This window comes from Xylaria bambusicola, assembly GCF_022495145.1.
Source record: "Xylaria bambusicola strain CBS 139988 unplaced genomic scaffold F5B22scaffold_13, whole genome shotgun sequence".
NCBI lineage: Eukaryota > Fungi > Ascomycota > Sordariomycetes > Xylariales > Xylariaceae > Xylaria > Xylaria bambusicola.
In genome coordinates this window covers 422019-440595 of record NW_025953566.1, presented here as the reverse complement: position 1 = coordinate 440595, position 18577 = coordinate 422019, and the positions used below count along the sequence as shown (strand labels likewise).

The following is an 18577-nucleotide window of genomic DNA, read 5'->3' as shown; positions in this document are numbered from 1 at the left end:
CCTGAATATATGCACAACAGAGATTGAGTGGTTGGTTGAGTTCAGCTGAAAATATATTTTCCAACAACCAAATTGGTCGTCTGGGCTGTGCGAACAGCGATCAAGTTGGCTACGAACTGTGCGAGTGTGTTGTGGAACAGCCTGGCGAAGGGATTGCCCTATAGTTCACATTGCCCTAGGCACATTCGGAACGGACAGAGAGCATCGCGATGTTGCGCCAGAGGTTCGGTGCGAAGATTGTGTGCAAGATGCACTGCAAGATGCACAGGGTATGTATTCCGACCCTATCTGAAGGTAGCTGCAGTAGCTCAAAACCGTGACCGTCCCATGTGATATGCTGCGCCGAAGATCAAGAGGCCGAATCCATCAAATTCCCATCCGTGATCCCTCTAATCTGTCGATTTCTCTTGGTCGACCGATAATTTTCATAATCGTGGTATCGTGAGATGGGTTATTTAATCCGAACCGCCGACGGCACGGGCTGTACAAAGTCAGCATATTTCAGACCACTATGATAGAATATCGTTCTGGAGCGGCTTACTGTAGATCTTCATCTTGCTGTGAGTGACGACGGGTTTAATCTGTCCCTTCTCCTCGAGGTCCTTCAAGCACTTCCGGGCCAGCGAACCGTTAATCTTTAGTCTGTCGACCAGAGTAGAAACTGTGACGAGACGGTATGACTGGACATCCTTGTAGAGCTTCTCGGAAGTGGTCTTGTCAAGCAGGACAGCGTGCTGGGCCTTGTCCTTGACTGCAGTAGAAAGTCAGGTTAGCTGTAGCTCACAGGGAGGTATGGTAAATCATTTCGGTGGCGTGACCATATCACCAATGAACAGGAACACATGCCTTTGCCCCTATTCAAATCACAGTCAGTTTAAATGCAGAAAATGACGAGAGTTAGCTGTTACATACTTAGACCACTTCTTCTTCTGCTTCTTCGCACCAGTCGCAGCGGGAGCCATTTTGTCGATTCTGTGTGGTGTTGCTGTGGTTGGTGATGTGTGGAAGGTGGAGGGGCCGAAGTATATATGAATTTTACAAAAGTTCGCTTGAGCCTTTGGTGTGCTACTGCAATTGTGGCGGCACGTGACCCGTATGCAACTAGTGAGGTCCAATCTTGTGGCTGATCATTTGATATTGCTTATGTAAGAATTTGAGGCTATCTCCTCTGGATCATTGGAAGTACCTAAGTACCTATATAGGTATGTACACCTTCTGTTCTTAGGCTTGATTTTCTGAGTATTTCTTTTCGTGTCCTCATTCATCACTTCTTGCAGGTTGTAGAGGATCAGTACCAAATACTTGGTCTTGTAACCCTTACAGCTTTTTTGTTCCTGGTCGTGATTTTGGTAGCCCTATTCTCGCCATCTCAGTGGCGTCAATTCTAACATGGACTTTGCTATTGTTTTCCTCATTATACCATATCTGGTCGAAACCCGATCGGAATCTACGGTACACTCTTTGGAATATAGTGCGGAAGTGGCTCTAACGCTACGTATTGCCTCTTCCAGGGCTTCATTGGGCCAACAAAATTTCATGATATGCTCAGTGTCCATATGAATCGTGTTTGTATATCAGAAGGGCGTGAATGGCCCCTCCATTGGAATAAAGACCCCCTGTTTGTCGTAAAGTATTCTCTAATTGCCAGGGGGGTAATATTTGTTTTTCCTATGACCGCCAATTTGTGTGAGACCTGCTTTCTAGATATTTTCTTGACTTCGGCTGATTCGAGACGACCACCGGCAAGTTGAAGGAGGCGCAATGGCGAAAACGAAGCTCCCGGAATCAGGTATTTGATGTGAAGACCGCTACTAGACTGCTCTGCCAATAAATTTCCTAGAAGTCAAGGAATCAACATCGGTAATACTTCGCCGTTTGTATACTGCGCCTAGGGAATTTGTCACGGAATGACATAAGGAGTGCAGTACTATGCCACTACGCCACCAAAAGGTAACGACGAGTTATCAAGTCGAAGGCTTGACGTCTCTGCACTCACTATATAGTACTGTACTGTGACAGAATTCGCATCGTATAAGGTCTGAGCCAGTACGGTAATCCTTCTTACATCTGTTCATGATCTTTGATAGACATGCAGGTAACGTTAAAAGTGAAGCTGTACAAACTTCGCTTCATGAAACAGATCAGTGAGGCAAAGACGGTCAGGATTAGCAGTCTAATTGTACATCCAAGAAGGAATTGTTTAGCCAGGGACTTTTGCAGTCCTGGTGGATCATTCTATTGTGAATATCACTGGTTCCAAGCCCCAATCTCTGCCTTGTTATATCATTAATGAGAGGTTACCCTGATAGTAATCACTACGGATCTGAATGAATCTCCCACCTCAATTGAGTAGGGAAGAATATGTAGGGCCTCTCTCAAACCGCAGTAGTGAGACCAACTTCCAAAACTAGTTTTCCAGCATAAGCTTGAGTTCAAAGAGTATAAATGGATAAGGAAACCCTTCCCGTCCGAAGCCTTTTGCCAATGCGGACGAATTTGCCTCTCAGTCTTTTGCTTCGAGTCGCTTCTTGTGAGTACTAATGGCACGGTGAAAATCTCGATGGTTTGATGCCTCCATGCCTTGACTACCCTGGAGACCTCAGCAGAGAGTCACAGCCTCCTCAAATTTCTAGAGGACTTTGGAACAAGCCACTGTTGTAAATGGCCTGGCCTGCTATGGGATTTATTATACACCAGTATCATTACTTCTGGGCTTTCAATTCAAAAGTGTTAGGAGATGATCCCATTCCAAATACTATTAGGTTTTGTTCCACGCGGCATGACATATAAGCCGCATTTATGTCCTCGGTCGACTTTAACATGTAATGGGAGTTGTCCTGGTTCATGCTCTTTATTGTTGGCGCTGTATCATAGGTATCATCTCCCATCATAAAATACAGGCCCATGTGCTTGGGTCATGAATGCGCGAGACAACCCTGCTGATTATTTCATATTTATACGAAGTGCTATCATATCGGACCGTCTTACTGCCTGAGGGATGAATAGCTTTGAAGCAAGTTCAGCGGGTATAGATCGAGTCAACTTTTGAAACGTTGAAGTTTTGGTATAGTTATTGCCTGCCAGTTCATGTTCTAGGCCATGTAGCTATACCCCCACCGCTAAGGATTGAAAGTCTTCTTGAAAACGGTACAATGGTCTGCACGGCCGACAATGATATTAATGACACAGTCTACTGTCAATTAGTCGTGCAAGTACTCAACCAGGTACAGGACTTCAAGCAAGACTAGTCGTTGTATCAATAGTCCGGCATCGCAGCATAAGTATACTTGAATCTAGCATTGGTTTATTTATAAGATTACAATGTGCTATTCGAGCGATTTCCAAGGCCATAATCATGTAATAATACCATTTGAGAGCTGCTTATCTTAGGTATCTTTCGGTCGATTGAAGTGAATTAGTCTTCAGTACCCCTTGGATTCACTATTCCCACACTACATGCAAAGAAGAGTACGAGCGGAAGAACGACACATTTCGTAGATCTGCTAAATGATCAAGAATGATCACATAGAACTCTTACAAGTCGGAGTACAAGTTACCTTGAGGCATCTTAGAAGGCTTACGAGCGAATAGGTATTGCAGGTGGTGCATGCGCGAGATCGCCTACGGCTACGGGAGCATGCTTTGCACAAGACCCGTAATAAGGCATACGAGAAAGCGAGATTATACAGATTTCGCTAAATGAGATATCCTAGGCACTGAAGAGTAGCATAGGTCGTGTTAATTGTATATAGAGTAAAAGTCAACCATCAAGGCCGATAAGAATGGACCTAGTGGCCAAGGACCTCAGCAGGCCGTGCAAAGTATTGCAATATGAACAACTTCAATTCGAAGCCCTGTACAAGATCTCGATATAGTAGGAATAATAGGCAGGTGAGGTGTCAAGATACTATATAATCCCTTCATGTCCGTCCCCCCTTTCATTGCTTTGAAATTCTTCCCCTAATACTAATCGTTGTTAGCTAGAACTTATTTTGAAAACCCGTCTAGGCTTAAGGGCAAAAGAATGAATTTATATACACATGGTCCATTTTCGTATCGGCCGTCATGCTGAAACGCGATCCACAAGGAAGGTTTAATATCACCTATTCGCCTGATTTAGTTCCCATGAAAGGAAAGTTGAACGTGGAGGCCATAGGTCATGGGTACTTGTCGTGCGCGTGAGTGAACACGAGGGCGAGATGCAGTCTGTATGGTAGTTCTATTCAGTGGCTTGTTCAATGGCTTAGCTGGTAGCTTGCGCGTACTCTGGACCTCCGGAAGCCTATTCAGCCCGTCCGTAGCCTATATAGCCTGGTTGACGAAGCCTATGACCTAGCAAGTCATTCTTTACTTCGTCACCATACAATTGACAGTGTGTTTCCAGTATTCACCAACGACACTGCACATTGCGCCCGCCATGACATCACCAAGGCTTGCGAGAACATACTTGCCTATGTAGTAAATAACATACATAAAAATTATATGTACTACGTAAGGTGCCCATCGTAGTAGTTGGAACGATCCATTGATACCGCCAGCAAATCACGAAGTTTGATGGAATGCAGAAAATAGCTTAAACAGGTATCTGTAGAATAGCTACAGTAGATAGATTGTAGGTATCTACATTATGTCAGCATTGTATAGTGGAGAAGACCCTGCATATTACCTGCAGCCTGGCGCGTAGATAAGGTATGGAACCCCCACCTACCCACTAACCCCCCTTTTGTATGGCCGGGTCCAACGCCTAGCCCACTCACTGACGAGGACGTTAGGATGTACAAGTTACATGTAGGTCAGCATCCAAAGGTACCGTGCCTCGTCATCCCAAATTTCAATTTTCATCGACGTGGAATGTCCGCATCGTGATGAAGTCTGAGTGACAACACCGTGAGGCTACTGGCTACTTGGAAATCCCAAGTATGGACCAGGCGCAGTGGACTTCGCTTCATTACTCTCGTTTAATAGTGTCTGTCCCACTGCGTGTTTACATTGATGCCTGACTGGTCGGATCACTGCCTCTGACTTACTGCTCGACGTTCCTAGATCTTCCTTGACACCCACTCCTTGCAATCGCTGAGCCCGCCTCAACCACTTGCTGTTTTGGGAAGAATATGCCCCAATCAATATTGCTCCGGCTCGGCCACCGTCGAATATCCCTTCTCTTTATCGGCCTGGGCGTGTTCGCCTTGTTCACGCTCTTCGCTTTACCGAACTCCATTCCAGACGGCCCGAGCCTTTCTCAGTCCCTTGCCGACCATAAATTCACGTTACCAAAATATACAGACAAACTGAATCCCTTTCGACCGGCGTCACACAAACCGCCAGAGCAGAAGAATTCCAAATATGGAGGAACCTCGTGGTATTCCAATTGGAATTGGAGAAGCCCGTTCTCTTCCGCGACGACCATGGACGAAAGTCGATCGCTTTTACCGCCCCTTAAAGACAGAACACCAATCTATTGTTATTATGATACTACGGTGGAGCGCGACGTAGAGACAGCGGAGGCCGAGAGCGCGCTTCTGTTAACTTGGCGACGTGCCTGGTGGACTCAGGGGTTTAAACCTATCATTTTGAGCGCTGGCGAGGCTATGAACAATCCGCTCTATCGTGAGATGCAAGGTGCCGAGATGAACCCCATCCTGAAAAGGGACGTTATGCGATGGCTCGCCTGGGATAATATGGGTGGTGGTCTTTTAGCCGACTACAAACTCTTTCCTATGGGATCACGTCAGGAAAACCTGCTATCATTCCTGCGAAGAGGCGAATTCCCTGAGCTGACTAGATGGGAGGATCTCGGCGGTGGGCTTTTTGCTGGGCCCCAACCTAAGATAGCAAAGGTTATGGCAGAAGCGCTCCAAAACCGACAAAAAAAATCGGCTAAGGATCTGATCTCTGCTGTGTCGAGTGACAACTTCCGAGTCGACCCTTCGCATGAAGCACTCGCCTACTATGACAGGAAGACGGTTGAGCGAGTTTACCCGAAGATAGCAGAGGGCAACAGTGTTAACCGCGCCCAGAGTTTACATAGCCTGAATACTCTCATCAACTACCACCTACATAACACCTGGCAAGATCTATTCAGCAAAGGAATCGCAGTCCTAAAACCTATGCCTACGCATACAACAACCCTCATCCAGCCGGCTATAGACCTGGCCCAGAGACTCGCAACTTGTCATGATTCACCAATACCAGCTTCGTGTCCACCCAACCTCCCAAAGTGCACGCCTTGCGTGTCATCGTATCCAATGAAAATATCAACACCGGCTCGGTACCGAAACAAGTCAGAGATATATACGATTGGGACAGTACCGCATCCCTATACTCTACGAGTTCTTGAAGCCTTTCGAAGTGATATTGACGTTGCGTATATTAGAAGAGAAACTGAACGCGACCATTGGCTTTATCGTGTTTTCCAAGAGCTTCTTGGCACAGGCATCTCTGCATCAGCGCGGGTTGTCACATTCAAGGACACCGTAGCAGCAGAATTTGCCACATCTCGTTCGCTTTGGCTAACAGACGATGAGGATATCCCGCTACAAGACGCTGACTGGTGGTTTGGATTTGCAGTCCCTAAGAATGTGACTGATGATGGCAAGTCAGAGACGCCGGTGCCAGGCCCTGAGCGCAGACCAAAGCCAATCCATGATCCTGCTGACGGCCCAATCCCTAAAGATGATGAACTGGCTCGTGAACCCGAGCTCCTCTTGAAAGCTCGCGAGGTGGGTAAAAGCAAGCTTGAAAGCGACGTGCTTATACGCGAGGCCGCTGAGGCATGGAACCTTGCTGATACAGAGGCCTGGCGCTTTGCTAGGGCCTTCTTGGCTCGTTCAAGGGTTGAGCGTCAAGAATGGGAGAAAGAGGAGAGCAAATTTGCCGGCGGTGCAGGTCGCGATACAAGCGATGACCGCAAGAATGGGCGTACCCGCTGGAAGGACGTCGAAACATGAGACAAAGACCATATTTTTACATTGTATATCGCGCCTTAGACGAAACTACACTAATTGGCTACTGTACATGGGTGGAATGTCATGGAGTTTTTGCGTTGGGGTGTTGGTCTAGTTGAATGTATAGACTTCGAATTTTTTACCTCTCGGTTGAAAAACAGACTTTTCGCAAGTCTTCAGTCTGACCAGAGTCCGACCTACAGGAGATCAAAGCGGCAGGGCACACATCCTTCGCATCAATGGCCTAGCATGGGTATACTATGTATGCAACCATTCACCCCACCTGGTTACGCTTTCACCTCCTTTTTCGTCTTTGGGGAGTAGCGCTGTCGGACTATGCGAGCTACAGTAGAAATACAGTCATCGGATAGCAGTTCGCTGTAAGTATGCCATCGTGGCTTAGATATTCTACAGCTGCACCATATTTGTGACCTAAAAGGTTGACGTTTTTTCTCTTTTAGAACTCTTCTGCTATCATGCCTCATGATGAATACATAATGGAACACTAATCTTCGTTTCCTTGAGCCCGGGTCCCTGACTAGTGTATCACTGAGTGGATCTGCCTGACTGAGACCGCTTGCGCATCAACGTTGTCCTCGAAGCTCTTGACATAACTCGACATACTATGTGAGTGCCTCTAACTACTGGAGCCTAGGTTCCCTGAATCATAGCTAAATGGATTAAGCTTGTTTGCTCCTTAGTCTAGTCTCATCCACTTGCGGAGCTGTTGCGCAAAGCAGAACAGTAGCGCAGCTATTATGTGTATGTGATCTACTGAGAAGTAGTAAGCAAGGCAGCTTCCATGTCGAATCCTGTGTATCCAAGCATTGCTGATACCATCCACCTTGACCGCTATGTCTGGTGTGCGGTTTGTGCAAACACATTACTGTAGGTTACCTACGTTCCACAGCCGCCCTCTCTACATGATCGAATTTTTAACTTAAAGTGACATCAGGAGGTATCCTCGGAGTTCTATAGGTCTCGCTTGAGCTTTATCTATTTGAAATGTTTATTACTTCAATTCGTAAATCTCCGAGAAAAAAATCTACGACAGCTTGTACTCGGATGTAGTTAGTTCCTGGTAAGCAAAGACTTCTGTCGCCTTGACGCTGCTCCAACTCGGAGCTCCATTCGCAACCAGGACCTGCAGCTTGAACCACGCATGTTGACGTGCGCCATATCCCAACACCAAGGATCACTGTCTAATTAAGCACGCATGGGCCCCTGGCGGGGCGCCGTAATAGGCATCGACTGTCACCACGGCGCGCTGACAAGCTGGTCCCCGGAGTACCCATTTATTCATAAGATGGGATATCTTGCTTTCCTCGAATCACGAAGTGCTCTTCGATTTCTCAACGGTCCGTGTCTCTCAGCCCGCTAAAATGAGATTCTCGAACGGCGTCACTGCGGCGCTGGCTTCCCTTTCGGTAAAAGCCAGCTCCGTCCGGCTTCCGTATGTCAAGAGGGCGGACAATGTAACCGCTGGTGTTCCGCCGCCACCCGGTACTTATGTTCCCGTCCCAACATTCTTCTCGACCAACTCAACCTGCTCGAAGAATGGCGCCTCATCCTACCCTTTAGACCTCGAGACTCAAACTGCGTATTCTGTGTATCTAGCAGACGCAGGTATTGCTGGCTTCGCCATCTTCGGCAGCACTGGTGAGGTACGCGTTAGCATGAGTTGGTGATAACACTACTATCTCAACCCTTTGCCTCGCCTCACAGCACTGCTTCTTGGTCGCTTATGCGTTATGTCTAGCCCATTCATGTCACGCGAAGTGAACGTAACGAGGTCATCTCCGCTACGCGAAAGGCTCTCGATGCAGCAGGCCATGCGAACTACCCTATTATCGCGGGCGTTGTGTCGCAGCAGTTCGAGGAAGCAATCGAGCAGTTAAATGAGGCGAAGCGCGCTGGAGCGCAATGGGGCGTTTGTCTCGTTCCAGGAGTGAGTATCTACTTTATTTTCGGAAATGTTTTCTCCCGCTTCGGATCGTCTTGAGAGCGAGGACCTTTATTTGGGCTAGGGCCGCGATTCCCATATACTACCTCTTGAAACGAAATAATGTTGGATATACCAAGGTTGCGATGACCAGTTACTAATGCTGCACGTCGCAGTACTTTGCTGTCGCTACATCGCAGCAGGGAATTATTGACTGGTTCACGGCTATCGCGGATAAGAGCCCCATGCCTATTCTCATGTAGGTAGCCCTTGTCTGCCGCCCACGAGCCCACCCACACCCTCGGGTCAGGGATCTGGTCTGGAAGGGCGGCTGCTGACTGACCGTGCTGGAATCCAGTTACGATTATCCCGTCGTCACCAACAACATCAAGGTCCAGCCATCAACATACGAAGCGCTCGCCAAACACCCTAATATTGTTGGCGCCAAGATCGCCACCACCGATATTTCGTGGCACTCGCAGATATCTTCCAATCCCAACATCGAGTGAGTTTCACTCATCAGTCACGGGCCTCCTCTGTTTTGCCTGCCTGTCTCTTCCCGCCTCATTTCTCCTTTCCCCTTTTGGTTTTTATTTCTGGGGTTTGTGACAGGTTGACAACGTCGAAGCTACCCAATTTTGGGCATGAAAGCGTTACATCGTCATTAGCTCCTGCATATCCCACCTTAGCACCCTCGGTTATAGGTGACATTACCTAGGTAGTAGCTAACTTGGACGTTTGAAGCTACATGCATTTCCATCCCTACACCGGTCTCGGCCAACAGATGCTGGCTGCCGTGACTCTCGGTGCTTTCGGTGCCCTTGACGTTGTTGGCACTGCCTTCCCGAAGTCGATGGTGCATCTGTACAAACTGAGTTCTCTCGAGCAGCCAACCCCGGAACAAAGGAAAGAGGCTCGAGATCTTCAATGGAAAGTTGCAACTATGGGCGAGTTCTACAATTCCTGGTATGAATCCATGTCATCATCCTTCACTTACATACGATCAATACCTAGCTAACCGTCTAAATTTGGTACAGTGAGTAAGATTTATATATCACGAACCCCGGCACTACAATCCCCCTCACTTGATTGTAGAGTAGTTATGGAAGTCCTAGGCCTAGACCCTGCCGATATCTGGTTTCTTTTGCAACTAATCGTAGCATACGTACTTACATACCTGCTTTAGATAATGTTGTGGGGATAAAGGAGGCCGTTCATCGCGTGCGAGGCTTTGGTGACCGCAATGGAGTGCGGCTGCCACTGCGAAATACCATTACTGATGAGCAGTGGGATGCATTTAGTGATATTGTCAAGATCATGATAGAGACGGAAGACAGCCTATAAACCTAATAGGTAGATCACTAGGATCATGCGCGTCTCGCTTAACACCCTTGCATATGTGACACGGGATGCACCTCAACCAATGAGGAGAATTCAATACAACCATTGCTCACGACGCCCGATCGCAAAACAATCCCTTGAATTACCCGTGATATTTATGGACTGCCATTGAAGTTCGCAGACGACATAGCAGAGTACATATGAATTTTCAACCTAGTGATTTGGAGCGCACGCGGGCAAGACATTTAGGCAGCGTGAGCGCTACAAGGGACCAGGTGCAAGCGGCTTTGCCTTTGCGCCAGATAGATAATAACGGCCGTTTTGCTCAATTTTCCACGACTAGGAGGTAGACACTGCCGAACCAAGAGAAGCGAATTACGACTGCGGCGATCACAGCCAGCTTCGCTTCACGAGTCCCGTCAACGCTTAGACAAGAAAATGCTACCGAACGGTGGTAGCGAAGTCGACTAATGCAGCTTGACATCCCTTCATATGTCGGGAAAGCGTAAGTGACAAATGTGCCGGTCTGGCAGATCGTCTACGGTAGAGCTCCCGCCCTTCGTCATGAAACGACGCTTCGTCTTCAGGACCACCAACCAGGGAGTTGGCACCGAGCCGGCTATAGGCGCGCCATGAAGCTCGGCCGATAACCACGATAACGCATATGGGACCTGATGACGCCAGAGTGGTCACGGACTGTTGTGTTCAATATCGACATTTTAGCCATCAGCGCAGTTGCGGCCTCGGCCGTCCGAGACTACCTAATCGGCCAATACCACTGCGATGCTAAAGTGGTTTATCGCCAGTGGGGGGGTCTCGTCTCGTAAGAACGCAATTCCATCCCGCCGTTGCTTCTTTTCTCGTCCATCCACCCATCCACCCGTCGCCCACTCATCTATTCAAACCCCTCGCCTACACCCCATCCGTCCTCCACCGGATTATTTGTTTGTAAGAGATACCAGCCTTGCCATGCACTGTCAGACTCCGGAGCTCCTGAAGGGCGGGTCCCGGGCAGGAAGGTTGCACAACGTCGCCCACGCAACGTGGGAAGGACGTGCGCTGTGTCACGCTGTCGTCAACCCCTCCGCGAACCTCATGCAACCACACTCAGCAGCTCCTTATCTGGTACGGCATAGCCAAGGTCAGCTGGTCACCAGCACCCTCTTAACTTAGGATCCCTGTTTTCCAATGCCGTACGCGCGACAGATGGGTCGGTTTGACGGGCCTTGCCTAGCCGTGCAAAGGCCTGTGCGCAAATCTCTGTGGCGACCGTTGACTCATCACAACCTATGAGGACATGGCCACCATCACCCCCCGCTACGGGTCAGTCCGTCAAGCACGTGGATTCTTCGGCGGACGACTCTACAAGCGCTCGGTCTCCACGCTTTACGGCAGTGTCAAGCTGCCAAATCGGGATCATTCCTAACACGTTTTGTTCTGCACGGGGACGCGGGGTGGCGCCATACGAGATTTCCGGTGGTGAGCTATCATGGAGGGGACATTAGATGAGAATACGACATTGAGGCGCTCGTTTCAAAATTTTGACCGTCATTTCGTAAGATTTTCGCGACGATCTAGATTGGGACGGAAGCCGGGTATAAAAGGTAACCCAAATCTCCCAGCTTGTTCTGAGTCTCTCCTACCCTCATCGTCCAAGCATAATATCCCCATTTCCACCACAGTTGATATTAGCACCAATATTGGGGACCTCACACGATGGTTTCCCATAGAACAAGTCTTCGAGGACATTATGACCTTGCCACAGGTTCTCGGCAAGGGTTCCTAAGGACCAGCTCGGTTCAGACAAACGCTCGGGCCCGGAATGCGGATATGGAGGCCATGAAAACTTTGCGTCGAAAAGCCACGCGACACATTAAGGGCCCTATTGCCCGACATCGCCTTTTGGCCTCGTGCTTCAGTGCTGGGTCTGGCCGTACCGGTGCTCACTCTGATGCAAACCATTCACCGCATCCACCAGCTCCGCCACACCCACCAGTGCCAAACCCACCACCCCCGAATGGCCGTCGAGTATGCTGGTCGTGATATTTGGCGAGAATTCTCTCTTTCAGCCTGCGAGGCTCGCAACAGACTATACTGCGTCGATTCTCGGGATCGTCCAAGTCATTGCTGCTATGGTAGATGACCAAGTAAGCGGCAACTGCAAGGCTCTCTTGACGCTGGAAAATACAATCTGGGATGTTAGAACTGAGCCTATTGGAACTTGGCAATGTACTCATTCATGATTGGCAAGTCATACGTTTCCGTGCTCATTGTCAACGGAACTCTATCGAGGAGGAAAGGGGGTTTGCGCACGTATGGAGGAAATCTGATTACGTTCTATCGGGCTATAAGACAATCAAGCAAGACCAACGCAATGGTTCTCAGGAACAGTTCGGCAGGTGTTGGTAGCGAATATAAAAGTGCATTTCTTGTTCCAAGTCATTATCGGTATGCTTATGAGTGCTTGCCGATGTATATCTACCTACGGGAGAGGCTAGCGCTCTGATTCATACTAGACGCAACAGGCATTTTGACCTTGAGGCCGTCTACATATCTATCGACTTTAGTAGTACCTGTGAAGAATGTACTCAAATGCATGTGGGTATGAAAGTTGGATATCAAGTCTGCGCTTTGTGTTCTTGCCGACCTAGGTAGTGTCTCCCTACCTACCAAGCAAAGGTCAGTAGCTACATACATTATATACCTCTTAACTGTGCTCAAACCGCCTGAGGGTTGGATAGCTGTTGAGGCTGATGTCATACCTGTCGTCAATCAGTCATTGTGTACATGCCCGACACTTACGAGTGATTGGCATACATCATGTAGAATGTATGGCTGACACCCATTAGCTTCAAGGTGTTGCTGCCTACCTACTCGAGCATCCTTGATCTATCTATCAATCGTGGCGGTTATTGCCCAGTTAACTCGCTTACCTAGATACCTGCCTGAGGAATGATTTGGGAGGTACATCTTTCCGCCTGACATGTATCATAGATGTAGGTAAGTACCTTCAACGTCCACCCGTTTCCAACGCCAGGTTACTCGTAATGCGCTTTCCCTTCCACCCATTTACTCACCACCACCTGAGTACCTAACCTATGTACCTACCCAGGTACCTGAAGTCAGTGAGTGCTAAGTGTTCGCAGCAATCTCGACCTCAGCTTGTAGTGGTGCCCCTTCCTCTGGCAGATGCCGTGATGTCCGTACCAGAAAGTTTGCTGCATCTCGTTACCTTCCTGTGCTGACACTTTGACGAGAATCAGCAGCCAACATCCTCTCTTCGACCATTGCTAACATCGAGTCATCTTCTCTCATCTTCTTCTGCTATCTTTCGCCTCCATCTCTCGAGTCCAGGAGAGAAAACTTCAGAAGCCTCCGCAGATCGGGCCCAAGATCTTGTATGCCTACCACCTTGCTTTTGCTCCCATCCACTTCAAGTCTGCTTTGTTTTTTTGGTAAGTGGCCGTTGAAATACCTCGTTGTCCGCCTTGGTAGCGAATTTGTTTATTATGCCCACGAAGTTTGTTTTTTACACTCAACCACACTGCTCTCCAAACCCAGCACACCTGTTGTCCTGCTCTCTCTCCTCTCTTTCCACTGCCCTCGACATACAAACGCCTACCTACAGAAACAGCTCGCTTCGTGCTATTCATCACAGTATCGCACACAATATTTTGAGCCTCAAGTCCTAGCTCTCGCTAGATGTACTTTGAAGCGTTGGATGACTACCTGCTCGATGTTTCTACTGCTACACCAAAACAACAGCATCAATTACACCACCCCCTTGTTCTTTGCCCTGACACATGTGTCCACAAACGTGCTATAACATATCCCACCAAATCCGCACCCACATTGGTTATATCGCGTCATATCTTGTTCGTGGGCTTTGTAGTAGCTTACTCTGCTGGTCCGCTTCATTGAATGGCTACCTTGCATTCGAGGCCAAGTTTAGTTATCCCTACACAGCATGCCTATTAGATACGCAGTCCCGTTTTCCTCTCCTCAGGGTCGCCGAAAGATCATACGGAAGCTATTAGTCAAACTCAAACATATCCAGGCAGATGACTTTCCTATCCCTAACCCGACGATTTTCGAGATAAAATTCTACCTCAAAGCCAATCGTCGTTGCTGCACAGTCTTTGTCCAGAACACCGATGCACTCTTCTACAAACTTCCACTTATCTCATTAGAACTTGTTCCTCGTTTCATCACTTCTCAACTTGAGGCCCAGAAAATTGCTGACAAACATAGACAATCTGTCCAGCTTTCCACCGTTCTTGCCGTTCTTTCGGAATACATTGTTGCTGATCCCATTCGGACCAATTCGGTACCAACTCTCTTTTTCTGGTACGACACCAATAAACGACGCACCTTCTACCTCTTCGCATACTTGACCCATCAGATGGAGCCACGCACTTATAGTGCAGCCGAGCTCCTAGGCCTTCGGCGTTCTCAGACGTCTGAGACTTGCCATAGTGTACTAGCTAGACTTAAGGCGGATCCTGAATTTGGTATGTAAACTATTGACTTCGCCTAAAATAAAACTCCCTTGTTTACTTCTCTCTTATATAGACGAGGTAGTCTCCAAGGGGAATATCAACCCGACCCAGATCCGAGCCCCCAGAAAGCCAAATGGAATCTCGTCCTCATCAAATGAGAGTGACGAGGTGATCTATCGCGGAAAGAATCACCCTCGTCACCCCAGCCAGCCCATCCCGCCCGGCGCAAACCTACAGTGGAAATACCGGGGGCGCACCGGTTCTGAGATAACCTCGAGCGACCCTCTTCCGGCACCAACGGGCCTTGACAAACAGAGCAGCGAAGGCTTTCAAAGATTTTTCAAGGCAGTTGTATCTCCAACTCATGTTCGCGTTACTGCAGGTGGCAGAATTGTGCCCAACACACGGAACTCCGTTTCTCCCACTACGAAATGGGATAAGGAACGGCTACCTAACGACGTGCAAAATGCAGCCGAGCGTGGCAAGGAACTCAAGTTGGAACCGGTTTTTGCCCCATTGAGCAACCAGCTACCTCCTCCAATGATCCAACCCATGTACCAACCTCAGCCGATGGTCTATCAGCACATGGGCATGCCGATACCTGTCTACCATCCTTTACAAGGTCCAGTGCAACATGGCTTCGCCTATCCTTATGGTTTTGCTCCTCTAGCCGCTCCCATTCCCCAAGCACCTTATCTACCAATGCCTGAGCGTGAACAGCGAGTCGAGGTCACAGGGACCATGAGCAAGCAGAATGGCGGTGGTGGTAGTGGTGAGAATAACAATAGACCTCATCGGGCGCCTATCAAACTATCGCCGCCAGATCAATTTGATCAGAACCGGCCATTCTATATCAATGGCCAGTTGGTCTTTCCAGCTGGTGGAATGGGACCAGTTCAAGTGCCTCAGATAGCACCGAGCCATTACTTTGCTTCCGGTATCTTGCCAGCCTCTGGACCTTCTATGCAGCGTATGGCAGCTGAGAGCAATCCTAACTCTGGTATTTCTTTGGCTGCTGAAGCGAATGCCCCTTCCCCACAGCTATGTTCAAGTGCCCCTGACAGAGAAACCCCCTCTCAGCAATCAACGACAGCAACTGGCCCTCTCCCTGGAACTATACCACCACTCTCGTCCATCCGGCCTAGCGAGATCACAAGAAAACAGCTTGAAGGACTTCGACACCAGCTGAAGTTCTACATAAGCCAGCTCCAATTCAACAGGCATCAAATCGACGAGCCTTGGGTGTTTGCGCAAGCCCAGAAGGTCAGAGATAACATCAAGCAATTCGAACATAATTTGCGGATGCATATACAGTTTGAAATGGAGCATTATCCGAACATGGAGCCAACTCCTAGACACATATCTGAGATGGCAATGCCTTCTAACACCCCATCTCGACCACCAAGCATTAGACATACCCAGGCGAGTGGCTCTTCCCATCATGGTTCCGTTAGATCGAGTGGTGCAACATCTGGTCCCAAGCACTTCCAACCTCAGCAAATTGGTATAGGTGGTCGAGGATGTCCTAAACCAAATCGAGCTGCTGTCGGTATTAACTCAAACAGAACTGATAATTCAACCGCTCATATTGACGCACTTGAAGCGGCGGTAATTCAAAAGCTTTCTGCTCCTGATGCTACTCCAGAGCAAAAGGCAATGTTGGAGGCCATCACCCGGCCGCTGAATCCGCACCATGATCCTAAACCTTTTGTGAATCAGCAGTACTCTAGTGACAATAGCTCGTTGAAGAGCTTTTCTATTCAACCAGCGTCTTTTGCGGAGAAGAAAGTGCCACAAGGGCTAGCACCATCGACTGAGACTTATTTGCAAAATCAGCGAGGACAGCCCGCAGGTGCCTACCATGCTAATGGGAATATACCTTACATGACACCAGTGAATGGAAATGGACTAACGGCCCCCTACCTCGTCGGAAGTTGCCCTCCAGACACAGACCCTTGGAGCTACCTGGGACATGAATTTGTATATGGGCGAGAACTGACTGAAGCTGAGAAGCAAGCCCGAAATATTTACTGGGGTAAGCTGCCAAGCAAAGGCAGTGGATTGCCCAAGTTTGATGGCAAGGATTTCTATCCTGCCTCCCCCCAGAAGATTGCAGAGCATACGGGCCAAGCTCGGAATGTATCTTCGAGGCGACCTGAAATTGACCCCGGGTTCGAATTGAGACGCTCTGAAGTTGATCCATTCGGCTCCACTCGCGATGCCAATAGCATTCGCTCTTTCGAGAGCGGTCGCAAGCTTAGCAAAGCAATTCCTATTGTGGCGCCTCCTAACGTAGATAAAAAGACTACGTCCCACTTGTCAACGACGAATACTGCCAAGAGTAACGAAGGCATCGAAGAACTAAGCAAGCTCAACCAGTCCTTACAGGAACTCAATCTGTCTTCTACTGATGAGACACATATGAAGTACCCAGAGAAGAAGAAGTCTCCCTCGCTCAGCCGGAGAGCGTTGGAACGATCCAGGTATGTCGGGCTAAGTTCGATAAGGTGAGGAGCTGGGCTAATCGCTAGCAGCGTGAAATCTGGACATGACCTCTGGCAGACAATGCTGAAAAAAGGATCAGCAAGTGGGAACGTACTTCCTGGTACTATCTCATCGACGACGGCTACAGGCTACTTGCCTCAGTACGCTGGCAACGCAATCGCCTCTCTTGGACCCACGATTTCCAACGTCTCCCCAGCCCGCGTTTCACCGAATGCCGATGACAAGCTCGTCGAGCTCGAAGGACCTCGCGTAGCTATGGACAAGGTTGGAGAGAACTGTCCTCCAAGCTCTGCCCCTTCCATCGAGCACGACATCACAAAGGACCTCCACCAGCGTATGCTCCGTGATGCTGAACGCCGCGGGGTTATTGGCTCTGACTGGCAGTAGCTTCCCAACTTTTCAGTCATGATGTTGAGCTACGTCTGAAGCAGGGTTATTCTTGACTTACCTAGCTCCTTGCTGGAGACTTGGGTGGGCCACTATATCATTCTCAATCACTACATGTTTTGCAGGCCTTTAGATGCATTAGTATCATGAATCAGCCCAGGGTATTTCATTGCATCCACGGACAGGTTTGTTTCTATTACGGAAATTTGATATCGCTTGTTACGGAACAGTTTCAGACCCAGAGAGTTAGATTGTCATCTTTTAAAGGAATTGGACGCTTGGTAGCATAAGCTGATTAACTTCTTTGTTTTGATATGGCCAAAGAGGCAGGATCGGATATTCATAATAGCAGTCCCAATCAGGCGGTTGAGGCTGGTTGAGGTGTGCAAGATGCGAAGATTTGACCTAGCAAGATTAAACCTCAAGGTATCGCCGTGCGTTGAACTGGGTCGGGACTAGGTACAACTGGTAGACGAGTTAATGGCTTTTTATTGTTCTCAACAATCTTTTGATCTGACTGTCTGTGATCTCTGAATCGTCCTAAACTACCTACGCAAGAACCCCAAATATGGTTGATTGAAGGATATCGTCCGACCCATATAAAGTTGATTATCTAGGAAAATGAATTACTACGACGAAGTGCAAAGAACATGTACCTCACCATCAAACCTTCAATCGCACTAATATCAGATGATACTTTGCAACTGCAAGTCTGCAGGCGAGGGTGAAGGAGCTGTGATTCAAGTTATTTGCTCCTCCACTGGGGTTGCTTTTCGCCAGTCGTATACCACGAAAGCCATAGACTGGGTGATTGACGTGGAGATATCCTAGCGGTAAAAAAGATTTTCTCGACCTACCTTGACACCAGATTCTGTCTCCTCAACTTTCAAGTTCCCATCGGACTGGGATAGTCTCGACCCTTTGGAACCTAGATTCAACCTTGACCTGGATTTTGTAGA

The 18577-nt window shown here is 48.4% G+C and overlaps 4 protein-coding genes across 4 annotated transcripts; 3 read left to right on the top strand and 1 right to left on the bottom strand.

The window, feature by feature from the left end:
• Positions 1–455: 455 nt before the first annotated feature.
• Positions 456–962, bottom strand: F5B22DRAFT_645017 (ribosomal protein S25; the record flags this gene model as incomplete). The annotated part of the gene is made up of 4 exons (XM_047978518.1): positions 456–481; positions 542–751; positions 841–854; positions 913–962. 4 exons carry the CDS (start codon positions 960–962, stop codon positions 456–458), a joined length of 300 nt encoding a protein of 99 aa, XP_047832357.1.
• Positions 963–4767: 3805 nt separating this feature from the next.
• Positions 4768–7682, top strand: F5B22DRAFT_78500 (uncharacterized protein). The gene is made up of 5 exons (XM_047980564.1): positions 4768–4966; positions 5044–7065; positions 7148–7324; positions 7470–7571; positions 7630–7682. The coding sequence occupies exon 2, from the start codon at positions 5112–5114 to the stop codon at positions 6945–6947; it is 1836 nt and encodes a 611-aa protein (XP_047832356.1). The 5' UTR covers positions 4768–4966; positions 5044–5111; the 3' UTR covers positions 6948–7065; positions 7148–7324; positions 7470–7571; positions 7630–7682.
• Positions 7683–8326: 644 nt separating this feature from the next.
• F5B22DRAFT_645015 (aldolase) lies at positions 8327–10230 on the top strand (the record flags this gene model as incomplete). The annotated part of the gene is made up of 6 exons (XM_047978517.1): positions 8327–8608; positions 8704–8892; positions 9063–9145; positions 9245–9391; positions 9631–9852; positions 10047–10230. 6 exons carry the CDS (start codon positions 8327–8329, stop codon positions 10228–10230), a joined length of 1107 nt encoding a protein of 368 aa, XP_047832355.1.
• Positions 10231–14194: 3964 nt separating this feature from the next.
• Positions 14195–18253, top strand: F5B22DRAFT_654131 (uncharacterized protein; the record flags this gene model as incomplete). Its single annotated transcript, XM_047979778.1, has 3 exons — positions 14195–14738; positions 14800–17209; positions 17261–18253. The coding sequence occupies 3 exons, from the start codon at positions 14195–14197 to the stop codon at positions 17616–17618; spliced, it is 3312 nt and encodes a 1103-aa protein (XP_047832354.1). The 3' UTR covers positions 17619–18253.
• Positions 18254–18577: the final 324 nt, after the last annotated feature.